Source organism: Gadus chalcogrammus, chromosome 3 (assembly GCF_026213295.1).
Source record: "Gadus chalcogrammus isolate NIFS_2021 chromosome 3, NIFS_Gcha_1.0, whole genome shotgun sequence".
Taxonomy (NCBI): domain Eukaryota; kingdom Metazoa; phylum Chordata; class Actinopteri; order Gadiformes; family Gadidae; genus Gadus; species Gadus chalcogrammus.
In genome coordinates this window covers 24,117,593-24,134,666 of record NC_079414.1, presented here as the reverse complement: position 1 = coordinate 24,134,666, position 17,074 = coordinate 24,117,593, and the positions used below count along the sequence as shown (strand labels likewise).

Sequence of the window (17,074 nt, the reverse complement as noted above, 5' to 3'; positions counted from 1 at the left end):
CGAATGTGTGTGTGTTCGTGTGCGATTGGTGTGCGTGTGCGTGTGAGAGAGAGATCAGGGTCTTGAGTTGTGACAACAGAGCTTACCTGTGAGGATCACCTAATGAGTGGGTATAAAAGAAGACATAGTATCTGTACATTCACTGTCCACATTACAGACCCTGGTTTATTTCTTCTTTTATTTATTCTAATCCATGGGAGTCAGGGACGACCTTTTTATCTGAGCGGACTTCAAGTTAAGCTAAAGGCAATTAAGGAACAGGTACACTCCTGATGGCTCAGTTGGCAGTCGAACAACCACATGAAAGACGTGGCAAAGAATTCCCAATTTATTCAAATGTATACTCATTTGCCTTTTGCTTTTTGAACAATCAATCATTTATCATTTTAGCATATCTATGATAGCTGTTATATTATTCTGTATTCTGTATTTTTAAAAATTAAACGCTTGGTAATTTTGAAACATTTCAGTGTGAAAAGAATCAGTTACTCAGGAAGGATGGAGGGAAAGAGATTTATTGGCGTTTTTACCCATGCATACAAAGGCAATACAGCATCACCACTTGGTGGCACAATACGGCATTACAGATCCAGTTCACCCAGTGGCTCACAGCCGACGTCAAACACGCACAACTTTCCTACATTTTATTTTCCTTTCATAATGTCGCCGAAAGTTTAGAAGGCAGGTGAGGAGGATCATAATTTAAGTACGTAGTACGTTGGAAACAGATTGGAAGAAGACTTTTGACGATGTGGTTTTAAGGAGTGTGATGTTATCTAAACGTATTTTTGACTAAGGCTTTATAAAGACATAGTGTCTGTGAAGACACGAAAGTATCAGAGTCGCAATCATCATCACCTGGTGGTAGGAGATGACACAACATTACACCAGTGCTCACAGCTAGTTAATCTCCAATACAGCTCTGGGTGTGATCGTTATACACGTGCAAGAGCACAACGCAGAGGTAGCCTTCATAAAAGAGATTCTGCCTAAAGACACATTCATTGTAAAGTAAAGATCTGAAGTTGTCTCGACTAGACCAACTTCTGGTCATGTGACCAGAGCAACAGTGGAATTGGCAACAGTGGGAGGGTGGTGGTGTATTGAATCCCCCCCCCCCCCCCCCCCCACCTTCCCCATAACGGACACATCTACAGTAACCATACCCCCCCCCCCCCTCCTGGTCCTAGCGGGCCCTCCTCAGCACTTGGCCCGCTTGCCGTAGCCGTCCACCAGGTCGGGGGTGACGCTCTGGTCCGCCTCCAGCTCCTCCAGCACAGCCTTGCCCACCAGCTGGAAGATGTCCTCTGGGGGAACGCCGCGGGGCTCGGCCACCTTCACCACCAGCATGTCCAGAGTGAGCACCGTGCCGCTGGGCACGTGGACCCGCGCCACCACCGACTTCCCCAGCTGAGGGGACGACAAGCGCCTCGTTAAGACACAGACCCTCGTCGGCAAAGGGGTGGACGCGTGTTTGACGCCAAGACTACCTGATGACGCAGGATGTATGTGGCGCTAACAAAATGTAGCTAACAAACACCCAAGTCATCCTACGCTGCCAACACCCACTTTATTCTTCAACGGCTGTACACACCTTAGCCTAGCATGCAAACAGCTGCACCCACCTTATTCTAGCACGCGCTAACCCACCTTGTCCTAGCATGCAAACAGCTGCACCCACCTTATCCTAGAATGCTAACCCACCTTATCCTAGCATGCTAACCCACCTTATCCTAGCATGCCAACAGCTGTACCCACCTTAGCCTAGCATGCTAACCCACCTTAGCCTAGCATGCTAACCCACCTTAGCCTAGCATGCTAACCCACCTTAGCCTAGCATGCCAACAGCTGTACCCACCTTGTCGTGGCAGGCCTTTTCGCAGGGCAGCATCATCTTGACCCCGGTGCCAAGGGACTTCTCCACCAGGCGGATGGAGCGCACCAGCTCGGCCAGCTCGGCGGGCTCCAGCGACGCCTCGTGGTCGCTGCCCTTCCACGTCTTGTCCAAGGTCACGTGACGCTCCACCACCTTGGCGCCCAACGCCACCGCCGCCAACGTGATGCTGACCCCAGACTCATGGCCCGAATATCCGATGGGAATGTCCGGGAACTCCTTCTGGTATTCCTGTAATGCCAGAAGTGTCGTTCACACCTGGACTACTACACACCGTCGCACCTGCCCCTTCGTTAGGGCTCAGACACAACGCTAACCACAGTAGCAGGATTTAGTTTCTATGGCATAAATAGCACGAATGCACTCCTCAGGATTTGCCCCAACCCGGTCCACTTTTAAAACAAGACTGAAGACTTTTATGTTTGCTTTAGTTTTTTCCGCTATATCTTTAATACACTGCACTTTATACACTGCACTTCTTTACTTTTCCTTTTTTTTCTTTTACTTATCTATTTTCTTTTATTATTTCATTTTATTGTATGGAAGGCCTCGCGTATAAAAAGCTATGTAAATAAAGTTGCCTTGCCTATTTGAACGATGTAAACATGATTGACACTTCATTATGGAGGACAGAGTGCATCATTGCTCTAACAGGAAAACCAGCCATTGGAACTTGGGTTGGGGTGGACCGTGTCGATCTTACGGAGATGACTCGGAGGTTGACGTTCTCGGGGTCCAGGGGGTAGGCGCTGGTGCACTGCAGGATGCAGAAGTTGGGGTTGTGCTCTTTGACCGTCTTGTAGACGCGTCGCATGGTCTCCATAGACTGCATCCCACTGGACACCACCATGGGCCGCCCTGATCACCAAAACACCAACGAGTTAGCATTGTACCGCTGGCTTAGTGTTACCGCTGAGATAGCATTACTGCTTGCTTAGCATTACCGCTGAGATAGCATTACTGCTTGCTTAGCATTACCGCTTGGATGGCATTACTGCTTGCTTAGCATTACCATTGGCTTAGCATTACCACTGAGTTAGCATTACCATTGGCTTAGCATTACCATTGGATTTGCTTAGCTTTACCACTGAGTTAGCATCACCACTGAGTTAGCATCACCACTGAGTTAGCATCACCACTGAGTTAGCATCACCACTGAGTTAGCATCACCACAGAGTTTGCATTACGGTTGGATTTGCTCACCTTTCTTGGCGGTTTTGGCTAGGTAGGGGAAGTTGTTGGTGTCTCCGGAGCCGACCTTAAAGAACGGCACGTTCAGCTCTTGGAGGAACTCCACCGCCATCTGAGGAAGGCAAACATCTGTTTATTCCCACAGCAAACTGCTGCACCAGAAGTCTCAAGAACCTTTATGCGCCGACCATCTCTGTCGGATGAATCAGATGACACTGAAATTTGGAATGGTAAATTGTCTGCAATTATATAGTGCTTTTTTGTAACCTGTGGCCACCTAAAGCGCCTTAGAATATTGCCTAACATTCACCCATTCATGCACACATTCACACACTGACGGCGGAGTCAGCAATGCAAGGCGACAGCCAGCTCGTCGGGAGCAGTTACGGTTAGGTGCCTTGCTCAGGGACACCTCGACACTCGAACTAGCAATCTCCTGGTTACCAGACAACCCGCTCTACCTCCTGAGCGACAACTGCCCCCGCTCTCTTAACCAGAAGTTCAAGTAGTTGACTAAATCGGAAGGCAATTTTGACTGTCAAGGCAGCAGACACCATATCAGAGACAATGGGCATTTGGCAAGGGTTCGAAATATGTTGCTGAACCTGTTTGGACCAGCCTTTATCCAAAAGTGCGAGAGCTCTATTTAGTTGGCCAAACCCTGCTCCCACGTAATAAACCCTTTGATATAGGCCTGGCATCCAATTTGGCAGTTTCGTCTATCCGTCATTGATTAACGAGCAGATTGGATTGCAATACAGACGTGACAGAGACCTTTATTTGCTGCGGTATTGAACCGGGTGGACGCTTGACTAAAGGTTTTCATTGAAAAAGTGAAAGTACAAACATTTTTGTGGCTTAAACCTTTTGAGGTTTAAAACCTTAAACCATACCTTATGAAATTGCAGTTTAGTAACAGTTATTTTAGCTCAAGTTATAATCATCTACATTTTAGGAGGGTTAGTAGCTTGAAACACGTACAGAAACGTAGTGGAAGACAGGGAGAAACTCTGCAGGAGCTCTTTTTGAACTGTAGATTCAGTTACCCATTTCCACTCAAAGGAGGCATACCTCGTCCATTCCCGACGCCGTGAAGAAGATGCCGACCTCCTCGGCGTACTTCTGCAGCTCCCTGTACTGCTCATGGCTGAACTCCAGGTGGCGCTTGTGGTCTCCGTAGGTTTTACCCCAGGATTGTTTGGAGTTGTAGGGTCGCTCCAAAGCTAGCTTGTTGAACTTGTGCTCCAGTTCACTCTTCTGGAACTTGGCACAGTCGGCCCCGCAGTCCTGCCAACGGGAAGAGGAGAGGATGAGATGAAGAAGACGAAGACGAAGACAAGGAAACATTAAACAACAATGCTATTTTCCCTTTTTGGGATGGAACGTTTATTTTTGCATCGGCCTGTGTGTCATGATTCACTATTGTTAGACTATGTGATAGGAAACAAGATATGAAACAAATAAGCACACAAACACAGCTTGCAGCAGCCATGGAAGCAAGCAAACCAACTGGATCAACTGAGATTGATACTCGATTCTACCGACCTTAATTAGCTCCATGAGCCGGACCGTGCTAAAACACAGGTCAATCTTGGTGTTCCAATTTAAATATGTAGACAGCTTAGAGCTCAGAAGGATTTCAAGACGGATGTCATATAGGCTGGTGCATAATTTGCAAACAATTAAATGTATTACAAATGTATACATTGGCGGATCAACTTACAGTTTAAAATGAGTCATTGCTTGTCATTGATGAGATAGAATAAGTGAGCCCGTATCAAAAATATTGTTTGCACTTGGCGAGTCTTGCGCTCTTGTTTGTTCAGTGTCCGCACATGACAACCCGGATGATCTTTGATTTTGGAGAGGAGGGGGCAGAGACAACTGCCACCGATATTGTTTGCAGCCCTAACTGTTTTGGGCTGCAGTTCCCATTTTAAAAACTAGGTGTCAATGTTATATGTTGCACCTTTAATCCTAGAATAGGAATAGAATAAATCCTTCTAAAAAAATAAGTGTACCCGACTGTACTGACAGCGATATTTTGTTCCACTTCTTATGACAAATGTACTATTGTAAGTCCCTTTGGATAAAAGGTTATACTAAATGCCCTAAATGTAATGTAAAGGTAAATTCAAATTAAATAGCAATTAACTTGTTTCGTTGACACAATTTGTTATTGGCGATTCAGTAGTGCATTTATGATTAGTATGCCCAATATCTCATTGATGGCCACAAGAAGTTGGAAAGTGGTCTAGGGGGAATACATGTTTCAGGTGCAGGGCTACGGTGCTACAGTCAGTGTTAAGACACAACACGCCGACCTAAAAGGTATATCTATATGTAGTGTTGATTAATACAACAAAAATAATAATATTTTTTAATCAATACTGTCAAATACAGATATTCGCTAAGGGACGGCGATCAATAGTTATGCATAATTAAATGTCGCCTGTTCATGGTTTAATATTAGGTATATTCCGAGGTCGAAGATAAGCCGGGAGACAGTCATCATCCTAACAACTACTGCAACTAACTAATACAGGACAATGCATTCAGGAAGAGTTTACCTTTGCCATCTTAATCATTTTCTTGGCAATTTCGATGTCTCCTTGGTGGTTTTGTCCAATCTCTGCGATGATGAAACAGGGGTGGGAGCCCCCGATCATTCTCCCGGGACACAGTTCAAACTTAAGAGGCATTTTGGTGAAGATAGAGACCGTTTGAAGCGGAGTATCGGCGCTGTTCCCTGAAGTCTACGTGTGAAGGAGGACCCGGAATCACTACCGGATGCATACGTTTTGTACATCCGGAAATCTACCTTTCAAAATAATTGTCAAGACCAATGGCAGTGTGGTTACACTCCGATTGCCCCTTGTTACTACTTTCATAGTCCCATGGGCTAAACCCAGCCCAGGGTTAGAACGCATCGTATCACGTAGCTTCATTTCAAAACTAGTGAGCATTATTATTATTATTATTATATTATTTAATTATCTTACTAGATGAACCAACATGTACATGTTTAACCGTAATAGATGAGAATATTATGTACTCTATATCAAAAGTTGTACTCGTTTCCCATTTCCCACTATACTATACCACGATTCTTCGCCATGATGCTGCATTGATTCTCGACCAATCACAACAAAGAACACTAATTGACTTTGCATGCTCGCAATAGCGAACGTAAGTAACCGTGGAAAAATCTTCTTTGGGACTTCGGAAATCTTTGGGAAAGCGTGGACACCGAAGTGATTCCGGAGCCTAACATAGCTGATTGTTGTGTTTAGGGCGGAGCCTAACATAGCTGATTGTTGTGTTTGGGGCGGGGCCTAACATAGCTGATTGTTGTGTTTATGGCGGAGCCTAACATAGCTGATTGTTGTGTTTGGGGCGGGGCCTAACATAGCTGATTGTTGTGTTTATGGCGGAGCCTAACATAGCTGATTGTTGTGTTTGGGGCGGAACCTAATATAACTGACTAGAGTTTGGGCAAACATTGCTGAACAGAAATATGTACTATATATACTTTGCTGAAATATACAACGACCTAATGTCAAAAAGAAAAATGTTATTCCAAGCTGTCTTTAATGGCCCTGACACACCATTCTGACAGCCGCTCGTCGGCAGAAAAGGCAGTCGGACCGATTTGGTCATGGCCGATTCAACATGTGCAATCGGCCGAAAAGAACCCAGATGGGCTTGAAAAGATCACCGACGGCATTGACAACGGCCAATCGATCAGCACAAACCCCGAACATACTCAGCTCGCCAGAGTGTCCGACGACCGATAATCTGGTTGGTGTGTCAGAGCCTTAAACCTGCTTGGTGACTAACATTATCTTTCTCAAAGTGCTTGACAAGTCACATTATTGTTCTGGAGGTTCTTTTTAAGTCTCCTGATTTATCTCCAAGTGCTTGACTTGCCTCCTTATCGTTCTCCAAGTCTGCTTTCAAGTCTCATTATCGTTCTCTAAGTCTGCTTGACAAGTCTCCTTATCGTTCTCGAAGTGCTTGATAAGTCTCCTTATCGTTCTTTCAGTCTGCTTGATTAGTCTCCTTTTCTTTCTCGAAGTCTGCTTGATAAATCTCCTTATTGTTTTCTAAGTCTGCTTGATAAGTCTCCTTATCCTTCTCTAAGCCTTAATAAGTCTCCTTATCGTTCTCTTAGCACTTGATAAGTCTCCTTGTCGTTCTCTAAGTCTGCTTAGTGGCTCCCCTTTTCGTTCTCTAAGTGCTTGGTGACTCACCTTATCGTCTGCTTGGTGACTCACCTTTTCATTCTCTAAGTCTGCTTGGTGACTCACCTTTTCGTTCTCTAAGTGCTTGGTGACTCACCTTATCGTCTGCTTGGTGACTCACACTTCGTTCTCTAAGTTTGCTTGGTGACTCACACTTCGTTCTCCAAGTCTGCTTGGTGACTCACACTTTGTTCTAAGTCTGCTTGGTGACTCACACTACGTTCTCCAGCTTTCGATGCAGGTGCATCATTAGAAGTACCAAAGGCAGTCCTGGAGAAGCTGTTTGATGTGACTGATGAGGTGAAGAGCTCTTGGAGAGTGCCTGTGGTCCTTCTAAATCGGTTGCACAAATAATACGGACACAAGAGGAGTTGGAGACCATTGCGGCCAGTCGGCAGAATCCAAACCATTGATGGAAAATTCTGTCATTCTGTGAATTTCGTCAATTGAAAATTATAAATTAACTTTATTATCTGTGTTGATGGAAAATAATTTCAGGTCGTAGTTATCTTCAATTTATCTTACTATCGGCGTTTAAATAAGTACATATCCCACCGCTGCCAACAATGTAACTGAGGGTTATGCGTTGCGCCTATGTTATGAGGATCATAAACTATTTCTCATTAAAAATCATTTGCTAAGCCAACTGGGCTTTATGGGTGTTATACTTTGAGTTTTTTTTTATAAATCTTTATTCAATTAGCAAGTTGCAAAAGGAGCATTCAGTCATTTAATTGGACTACAAGGTTCAAGGTTCCCTTCTGCACTAATTACAATTTGGGGAAATTCAATGATTCACTGGAAAACAAATTTACAATGATGAACAGCGATCGCCCGGGCATGATTAAGAGCAGACTAGATAGGAGGTATAAATAGCAAGCTCTTAATATATATTTTCATAAGCACATAGAATGCTTCAAGGAGACAATATGGGTGAAATAAGGTGATGCTTTACTTGTATGCTACTGCACACAACCGTTGCCCTTTCTATCAAAAATGTATCAAGGTTATGAAACTAAATTCAAGGTTTAAACAAAACTAAAAAAGACAGAATCCTTGAATTTCATTCACTTCTTTATTTTTACTGAGATACTGAAATTATGAGGACCATGAACACTCAACCTGGTGGCTAACAGTTAGCTCTTTTAACAACATCAACCTTCCAGTCTCCACGTCTATAATGTATTTATATATATATTCCCCTCTCTATATGTACACACATAAGAGCAAACACACGCACATACACATGGGTCATGTTTAACGCAATGACTGGATTGTTCACTTCCGGACTGGACAGGAGTAAATGCATAGTCTGAAAATTCAGGACAACACAAACCGACTACACACTAAAAGGTACACACAGTAAATTAGGAGTTTTCACTTCTGACTCAAGGAGTTTTGGTCCGTAAAAAGAACAGTGACAAAAAAATAAATCTGTATATACTTTGTATTTTTTTTAACACCAAAAAACACAGGGTTAGGCTTAGGGGGTCCGGGTGGTGCTAAGCAATGGAAACTGGCCAAGACCGTAGGGGCTTCAGACCCTTGGTGCCACAGACCATGGGAACACAGACCCAAAAGCCCCAGGCCTGAGGGGCCCCCCAGACTGGAGGGTGCGTTTACAGACTGCCCCGGGTGGAACTGGGCCTTCTGAGAGAGCAGCCAGCTCTAAGACAGGTTGGGGCTACCAGAGTCTCCTGCAGGTGGAAGACAAACTGGAAGCAAGGAATGCAGAACAGGGAATGAGGTCATATGAAATGGACAGATGGATCGGTGAAGCCCCGCGGTCGGGGAACACAGAAGAAGGGACGTTGAGTTGGTCGGTGAGGTTGATTGGTTGGTTAGTTTTTGTAGCCAGGGTTACGATTGGTTGGTCAGTATTTTTTTGGGAAGGTTACGATTGGTTGATCAGTTTGTTAGGTAGGTTACGATTGGTAAATGGGTTGGGTTACGATTGGTGGGTTGGTCAGTTGGATGTTAGCTATAGGTTATGATTTGGGGGTTGGTCAGGTGCATGTTAGGTGGGTTACGATTGGTGGGTTAGTCAGGAGGATGGTAAAGATTGGTGGGTCGGTCGTTGGGATGTTAGGTAGGTTACGATTGGTTACGGGGGTTGGCTGTAGGGGTGGGGGGGGCGGGGGGGGGGGGGGGGGGGTTTACTGTTGGAGGGAGTAGGTGGCGGCCCCTCGGAGCGCACCGGGCTCCTAGCGGACCAGCGGGGCCTGCTTGAGGGAGATGAGGACCGAGCGCATGCGGGACACGTCCTTGGCCTGCTTGCTGGACTTGGGGTTGAAGTCGCAGAGCCTGGCCACGCGCTCCCACTCCGTGCCGGGGTTGTTCTCGTCCAGGTCCGTGATCATGGCCTCCTCAGCGGCCCTGCTCCACATCCACGAGAGATTGGGTCAGGTGGGGGGGGGGGGTCAACACACACACACACACACACACACACACACACACACACCAAGAACAAGACGATACCCCCTGCGGCACAACAGAACCACTGTCCGTCGCCACCTCATGGGCCCTTTCAAGTACCGCTCATTGATGAACGTTTAATACATCGAGTTTGTTCTGGCCTTTAAGAAAAACATTTGTAGCATAAACCCCTTGATGGTACTACTGTGTGTAGAACTTTCTACAGCAATGATTCAATATGTTCTAAACGACTAGATGTCTTCGAGAGGCCTAGGTACATCCTGCACGATTTCAGAATATTTAAAAAGGATTAGTTTATGATTTTGGCTTCTTCGCCTTTCGTGGTCCTCCCAGGTCCCGACAAGATCAGTGAGAACACTTTTCTGTCGATGGGTTAGGTGATCAGTAGGCACCTGAAGACCGGTTTAGCATTAGCGATGTGTGATGTCAACTCCAAAGAGCATTGGCTCCAAAACACAATTTAATGCACCTTCCAGATAATGCAAACATGAATCTAGATACGCGTCTATATCTGGAATAAATGGTGTTAGAACTAAAACGAGAATTCAGCCTATTTTACACAAAGTTAGCGCTATTTCTATTTCAGATTAGTCTTTCTTTAATAAACCAAAGCGGCCCATCGTGGCTCGAGGACAGCAATCCTGTTTTACCCGCAGAGTTCATCTCTACACAGACGTACCTGCACACTCACAGAACTACAAGTTACATATCTGCACACTCACAGAACTACACGTTACATATCTGCACACTCACGGAACTACACGTTACATATCTGCACACTCACGGAACTACACGTTACATATCTGCACACTCATGGAACTACACGTTACATATCTGCACACTCATGGAACTACATGTCACAGAACAGCACGTTACATATCTGCAGTCACGACTACATGTTACATATCTATTCCCTCACAGAACTACAGATAACATAACTACACACTAACAGATAACACCTTAAACAACCAATATCCCAAGAGAGGGAAGGCCGGCACACGCAGTGTAACGAAGATCATCAGAGCCGAGGTCTCTTGTCCAATCAAATGACATGGTTGAAACTAACTATGTATGTGTGTGTGTGTAAAAAAGAACTCTCTGCTCTTTAAATTTACTCTTAACATTCCTACACAGAAAGGACCTTTGGTAAAAGTTGCTTTTGTGCAATTGAGTGAATAATTGTAAGCATCTCCATGCAGCTTAACATAATGGTTGATTTTTTTGTTTAAAAGTTAGGTAAACCCAAACATTACTTTCAGTTCAAGTTCAAGTGCTAAAATGGGGGGTTGACGTAGACTATTACTGCAGTCATTAAGTTAGAAATGATAGTTGGACGATGCATATCACTGCACATCCCTACTGGTTGAATGAAGGACGAGCCTCAGGACAATTGATATAAAACACCAAAGCAAAACATTTAGAAACCCTTGAGAAGGTAAACATGAAATAGAGGAAGATTACACCAAAACCACTCGCTTGCATCCCTTCTGGTCGCCCATAGCAACAACCTGACACACACACACACACACACACACACACACACACACACACACACACACACACACACACACACACACACACACACACACACACACACACACACACACACACACACACACACACACACACACACACACGGAATATGCACAGGCAGGCCGTGTGGTCTTGGAATCAGAACAATGGGCCTCCTTCACCTAGCAGCCATCTTGGTGAGAGCTTGGTTCTGAACGCTGGCTGGGTGGGGTAACTGAACGCGTAACGCCACATTTTGTTCCCCCCCACGCAGCGAGCGGCGAGAACCCCGGACGGCTGCTGAGTGAGCGCGGCCCACGGGACGGGCTCAGAGAACGAGCGGTTCCAGAGGTTTACTTAACTGTTCTAGGCGGTAGCAGGGATGGTTAATGTGTGTGCTTTGACGGAGCAGCAGACAAGAAAAAACAGGGAGAAACAGTTTCACAATCAGAACAGAACAGCAGAGAGAAAGAGAAGAGGGAAAGAGGGAAAGAGAGAGAGTGAGAGAGAGAGAGAGAGAGAGAAAGAGAGGGCATAAATGAATTAAACTGAAAGATGAGCTAAATGCAGATGTTTGAGCCAGCATGCAGAAGCCAAGCCGTCGCCTCTGTGTTTCTACCAGCGGTTTGGGAAGCAGGAAGCGCACAGCGGGGTGTGGGCTTGCCATTGGTTGGTCGCTCGGACAGAGCGTTGCTATTGGTTAGCGAACAATGGGACCACCAGTAGGTGAAATACCCGTCAAACATAAACCTTAGAAAAGCAATATGTGGGGACTACAGGGAGCAGTAGAGCTTTCCCATACTTCTTTAATGTGGTTAGTGTTAGTCATGCTTTTGTTATGGCCACGTCATCTATACGGGGCGTGTCGAAGGTCAACGACACTAAACAAACATTTAGACAAATATATGTGTTGAGCAGGGAGCAAGAGGAGCTTTTTCGCCTCCTACAGGGATTTATCAGATCATCTTTTTGGCAACACATGACCCTACCTGACCATCCAATGGCAAGAAAGCTATTAGCAAGCAGCTTACTAGCAACAAGCTGTAAGCAGCAGCTCACCAGCTAATTAGCTAGCAACAAGCGGCCTAATCACAGCCGCTCACCAGCTAGTTAGCTAGCAACAAGCGGCCTGATCACAGCCGCTCACCAGCTAGTTAGCTAGCAGCAAGCGGTCTGACCACAGCAGTTCAACTGGTAGCCAGCTAGCGGGGGCTGCCTCACTACAGCTTTTTGCAAGCAACAAGCTATCTGAGCTATCTACAGTAGCTTACCAACTGCTGGCTAATTAACAACAAGCTGTCTGATGGAGTACCATCAGCTAGCAACGATTCAATTTAAAGAACTCCAGGACAAACTATCAAAGTATTTCATAGAGGAAAATATGGATGATCTTCCAAAAATAAATAGTGGAACGGACTGAAGGGGAGGGGGGGCGGGGGGCATGACTGTGCAAGTGACTTGACGATTCCCAGGCGATAATGTAAAAAGATGATGACATCCAATTGAAATATGATGTATAGAGCATGATATTGTCTGGTGTGGAGCTGTGACGTGTGAACTGAAAAGGGTGGACAAAGTCCAAGACATCTGCCAACCCGCTGGAGCAATCAGGGATCAGGACAGATCTAACAAATACTACATCCGGATTCGCTGACCACTTAGGTAGGCGTGGCTTCAAAATAAACAAACGTAGAGGAATGTACGGAGGGGCTCGTACAAGAAAAATTAATAAAGAAGGTGATTGATTTGATAAATGATTGAACGAATAAAGTTGGAGGAACGATGTGTGCAAAATGAATGATTGATGAACTATGTTTCCTGAATGAATGATTGATGAACGATTGAATGAATTGATGATTGATGAACCTGTGAAGGGCTGGAGCTGATGACTTAAGGAGCGCAGGGAGGAAGGTGGGATGAGGAGGAGGAGGAGGAGGAGGAGGAGGAGGAGGAGGAGGAGGAGGAGGTTAGTTGAAACAACATACACATAACCAATGAGGTCAGAGAAGGGCTGCTTGTAGAAGTCCTCGTCCAGAACTCTGAGCCAGGTCCACGGGAGCGAGGCATCGGAGGGACGAAAGAGAGAAGAGATGCAGAGAGCGGTAAAAACAGGGAGAGGGAGACAGCCAGGAGATACGTCATCACACCCCCCCCCCCCAAGGCTGTTGGTTCAAAGATCGCCCAGAGGCCGGAAATCGGTGTCCAGTGGCGAAAGCACCACCGCCGGCCAAACAAGGGCTACCGCGGCAGTCGTTTCCACCTGGCACACAACCGTGGACGTTGCGTTGTTAGCCAAACGAGGTGAAAGAAATCTCATCTTTCCTCAGTACTTTCTTTTACACTTCACTACATTTATACGCGTGCAGGTTTAGTAGGAGCGGTAGAGTTTGTTAGCAGGTTAATTAGCATTAAGCCGACACTTCTATTGTATTGTGCAACGGAGGTAAAGAGGAACGGTCACATCTCTGGTTGGCTCAAGGGCCCCGGATGGTACCTCTGGTTGGCTCAAGGGCCCCTGAAGGAATCTCTGGCTCTGGGGGGCCCTGATGGTACCTCTGGGGGCCCCTGATGGGACCTCTGGCTCTAGGGCCCCCGGTGGTACCTCGTGCTCTAGGGGCCCGGTGAGTTGGCTCTACCTGTTGTTGACCTTGGTCTTCTCCAGGGCTTCGTTCTGCCGGTTGTTCCACTCCTCCAGCTCCTGCTTAGCCTTGTCCTTCCATGCAGACTCCTGCTCACGCGAGTTATCATCTGGAGAGAGAGGGGCGAGAGACATTGGTGAGGAGGGGGAGGGAGGGAGAGAGAGAGGGGCGAGAGACACTGGTTAGGAGAGGGAGGGATAGAGAGAGAGAGGGGCGAGAGACACTGGTTAGGAGAGGGAGGGAGGGAGAGAGAGAGGGGCGAGAGACATTGGTTAGGAGGGGGAGGGAGGGAGAGAGAGAGGGGCGAGAGACACTGGTTAGGAGAGGGAGGGATAGAGAGAGAGAGGGACGAGAGACATTGGTTAGGAGGGAGGGACAGGATGGGAGAGGGAGACCTGGGTGGGGTCAGTACAGGGTGTAGACTACAGGGTGATTGGTGGAGACTACATTGTGATTGGGAGAGACTACATGATGGTGGGCGGAGACTACAGGGTGGAGACCAAATTGTGATTGGTAGAGACTACATGACGATGGGCGGGGCCTACAGGGTGGAGACCACATTGTGATTGGTGGAGACTACATGACGGTGGGCGGGGCCTACAGGGTGGAGACCACATTGTGATTGGTGGAGACTACGTGACGGTGGGCGGATGCTACAGGGTGGAGGTGACAGGTTAGTGGCTGGAGAATACAGATGGGTGCACTACAGGGTCGTGGGTGCGGGGTCTCGGGTGGGGGGGGAGGCCTACCTAGGACCTCCAGCCGGTCGCTCTGCTCCTCCCTCCACTTGCGGAGGCTCTCTGGCTCCGCCTGCAGGCGGTCTGCGCTGGAGATGGCTGCGTAGGAGTCAGATGGGCCGTTGCTCTCCTGGGGGGCAGAGGAGGGTAAGGGGTTGACCCCGGGAACCAAAGGTCAGGATGAGGGAGGAGGGTTAAGGACCCGGTGTACCCATAAAATGACATCAGCGAGGTCGCACGGGAACGTACCAACTGGCAGGCTGGTGACCAATAGCCAACAACTAGGCCCGGGCCCAATACACTTTTAGTGGGTCAACGATAGCGTGTGAACGTCTGCAATTTGATTTAGTTGTAAGTACACTGGTTCTTTATAAGGGTTAACCCAGGCTTATGGCTAGTGGTCTCCCATGATCCAATATCAGACTTCATAGCAGAACTGACCGTCAGTGCAACAGAGACATGCAGGAGTTAAGACAGTGGCAGAGTCATGTTACTTAAGAGGGTTGAATAATTTAATGAGGGAATAGGAGTTTTACCGCGTGGAGTTCCCCGTTGACCGCACCATCTGGGAGGAAAGGAACAACCAGTGGTTAAATGACCATCAAGATATAAACTATGATGAAGTACAACACAACATGTGCACATGCACTACAATACAACATGTTGACATGCACTACCCATGTTCACAAACACGTTTAAAAGGACTTTGTGTGTTTCAACGCTAAATATCTCACAACCTAAGAATGCAAAAAAAAGATCAAGACAATGTTTATTATTATATTATATATGATCATTAAAGTGTAAAATAAACCCCTGGTCAGCTCTTCAACCACAGTACGGTCAGTTATATGCAGGGCACACTACACCCTGAACATATTGCTCAATAATCTTCTTCCCTGAAATGAATAGGCCCTGCTGTGAGGATTTACTGCGGATACAGGGCCAAGGGTGAGACGCTATCAAGGTTCCTCTTTCTCTGGGAGAGGAGGTGACGACGTCGCGACGTGCTGACGTCACATTAAACCCGTACCATTATGTTGTCCAAGCAACTCAATGGATTCAATGAAAACAGGCCCAGCTAGCTACCTGTCACCACCCTTATCGCGGCATTAACAAGGTTTTCTTGAACGTTAAAATAACGGACACAGATGTTTATTATGCTCTCATTGTAAGCGAGGAAGCAATAACCTTGAAGCGTGGTGGCCAAGACGCAGAAATAAGTCCTACGATCGTTATTGTGTCACTCCTAACGTAATATGTGCTAAGCCCGCTAGCCATACAACGAGACCCGTTATCTTTCAAGGGATCAAACGGTTCAACGATTATAACGGTACCGATCGATCGGGAAGCACATTAACGTCTTTCAATGATCGTTGTCAACTCGACCACCCACCGGGGACGTCTGAAAGGGACGAGGGCACCTCTCCGCCGTCCAGGATGCTGAAGCCCTCGTCGTTCTCGATGCCCGCTATGTCACTCTCCTGCTGGGCCAGGAAAGCGGCGGCGGGGTCCTCCTCAGACCCGGAGCCGCTGCCGTTACCGGCGGCCGGTGCGCTCAGCATGTCGAAGTCGTCCATTCTCGGTGGTTAAAAACGAGTTAAGAATGTCAAGACTGAGGGGAGAGAGAGCAGGTGTCTTAGTTCACCGATACGTTCAACGGGGGGTTGAAGTGGGGGCGGGGAAACGATGCAAAAAGGCAAAAGCGGAAATTGACAAAGTGACCAATCAGGCTGGGTTACGGATGATTGACGCCGCAACAAGCAAATGGCATTCGATCAGCCTCGAACGTTGACCAATGGATCGGCTTCATAGCGTAACGTGCGGATCCCGTGACCTGGCGCAGATCGTCTCAGCTGTAAAAATGCATTTTCGCAGCAGTCAGGGGAAACGACCGTTCAAAGCAGTACGTGTCTCGCTTAAAGCTTTAGTTGATTCCATTCACAGTAACTAATGATACATTGATCATTAATAAGTAATTGTATTAGGCCAGAGTCTTGGCGTTATTACAAATATTAATTTATAATGATCATATCTAATAACAATTTATAATAATATCCATCTCAAGGTTAAGTCATAATTTTTTGTCAATTTTAATTACTATTATTCCCCATGCAATGCTGCATTTCTATAATTCGTCCATCCATCTCTATTCCTCTCCCTCTTCTGCATATACATGTATTCATTCATCTCTATTACTATCTGCTGCATGTATATTTACCCAACTATCTCTCTATCAAACTTTGCTGCATGTCTATTCATCCATCTCTAATACTCTGCTGCATGTTTATTCATCCATTACTCTCTCTAATGCAGTTCCATTCATCCATCCATCTAGTACTCTCTGATGCAGGTCCATTCATCCATCCATCTAGTACTCTAAGATGCAGGTCCATTCATCCATCCATCTAGTACTCTAAGATG

General features: G+C 46.4%; 2 protein-coding genes across 2 annotated transcripts; both read right to left on the bottom strand.

The window, feature by feature from the left end:
• Positions 1-475: 475 nt before the first annotated feature.
• Positions 476-5,994, bottom strand: nansa (N-acetylneuraminic acid synthase a). The gene is made up of 6 exons (XM_056587139.1): positions 5,656-5,994; positions 4,157-4,372; positions 3,098-3,197; positions 2,598-2,752; positions 1,859-2,125; positions 476-1,410 (listed from the first exon to the last, which is right to left on the bottom strand). The coding sequence occupies exons 1-6, from the start codon at positions 5,785-5,787 to the stop codon at positions 1,201-1,203; spliced, it is 1,080 nt and encodes a 359-aa protein (XP_056443114.1). The 5' UTR covers positions 5,788-5,994; the 3' UTR covers positions 476-1,200.
• A 3,490-nt stretch (positions 5,995-9,484) lies between these two features.
• On the bottom strand, positions 9,485-16,345 carry clta (clathrin, light chain A). The gene is made up of 5 exons (XM_056587369.1): positions 16,047-16,345; positions 15,190-15,218; positions 14,666-14,783; positions 13,914-14,025; positions 9,485-9,705 (listed from the first exon to the last, which is right to left on the bottom strand). The coding sequence occupies exons 1-5, from the start codon at positions 16,228-16,230 to the stop codon at positions 9,534-9,536; spliced, it is 615 nt and encodes a 204-aa protein (XP_056443344.1). The 5' UTR covers positions 16,231-16,345; the 3' UTR covers positions 9,485-9,533.
• Positions 16,346-17,074: the final 729 nt, after the last annotated feature.

Coding starts and splice junctions, on each gene's coding strand:
- clta (XM_056587369.1), bottom strand. CDS start 16,230: ATGGACGACTTCGACATGCTGAGCGCACCGGCCGCCGGTAACGGCAGC. Junction 14,784..15,189: donor TCAACGGGGAACTCCACGCG/GTAAAACTCCTA, acceptor TCTGCCCCCCAG/GAGAGCAACGGCCCATCTGA. Junction 9,706..13,913: donor AAGACCAAGGTCAACAACAG/GTAGAGCCAACT, acceptor GATGTGGAGCAG/GGCCGCTGAGGAGGCCATGA.
- nansa (XM_056587139.1), bottom strand. CDS start 5,787: ATGCCTCTTAAGTTTGAACTGTGTCCCGGGAGAATGATCGGGGGCTCC. Junction 4,373..5,655: donor AAATGATTAAGATGGCAAAG/GTAAACTCTTCC, acceptor TCCCGTTGGCAG/GACTGCGGGGCCGACTGTGC. Junction 1,411..1,858: donor AAAAGGCCTGCCACGACAAG/GTGGGTACAGCT, acceptor TCGTCCCCTCAG/CTGGGGAAGTCGGTGGTGGC.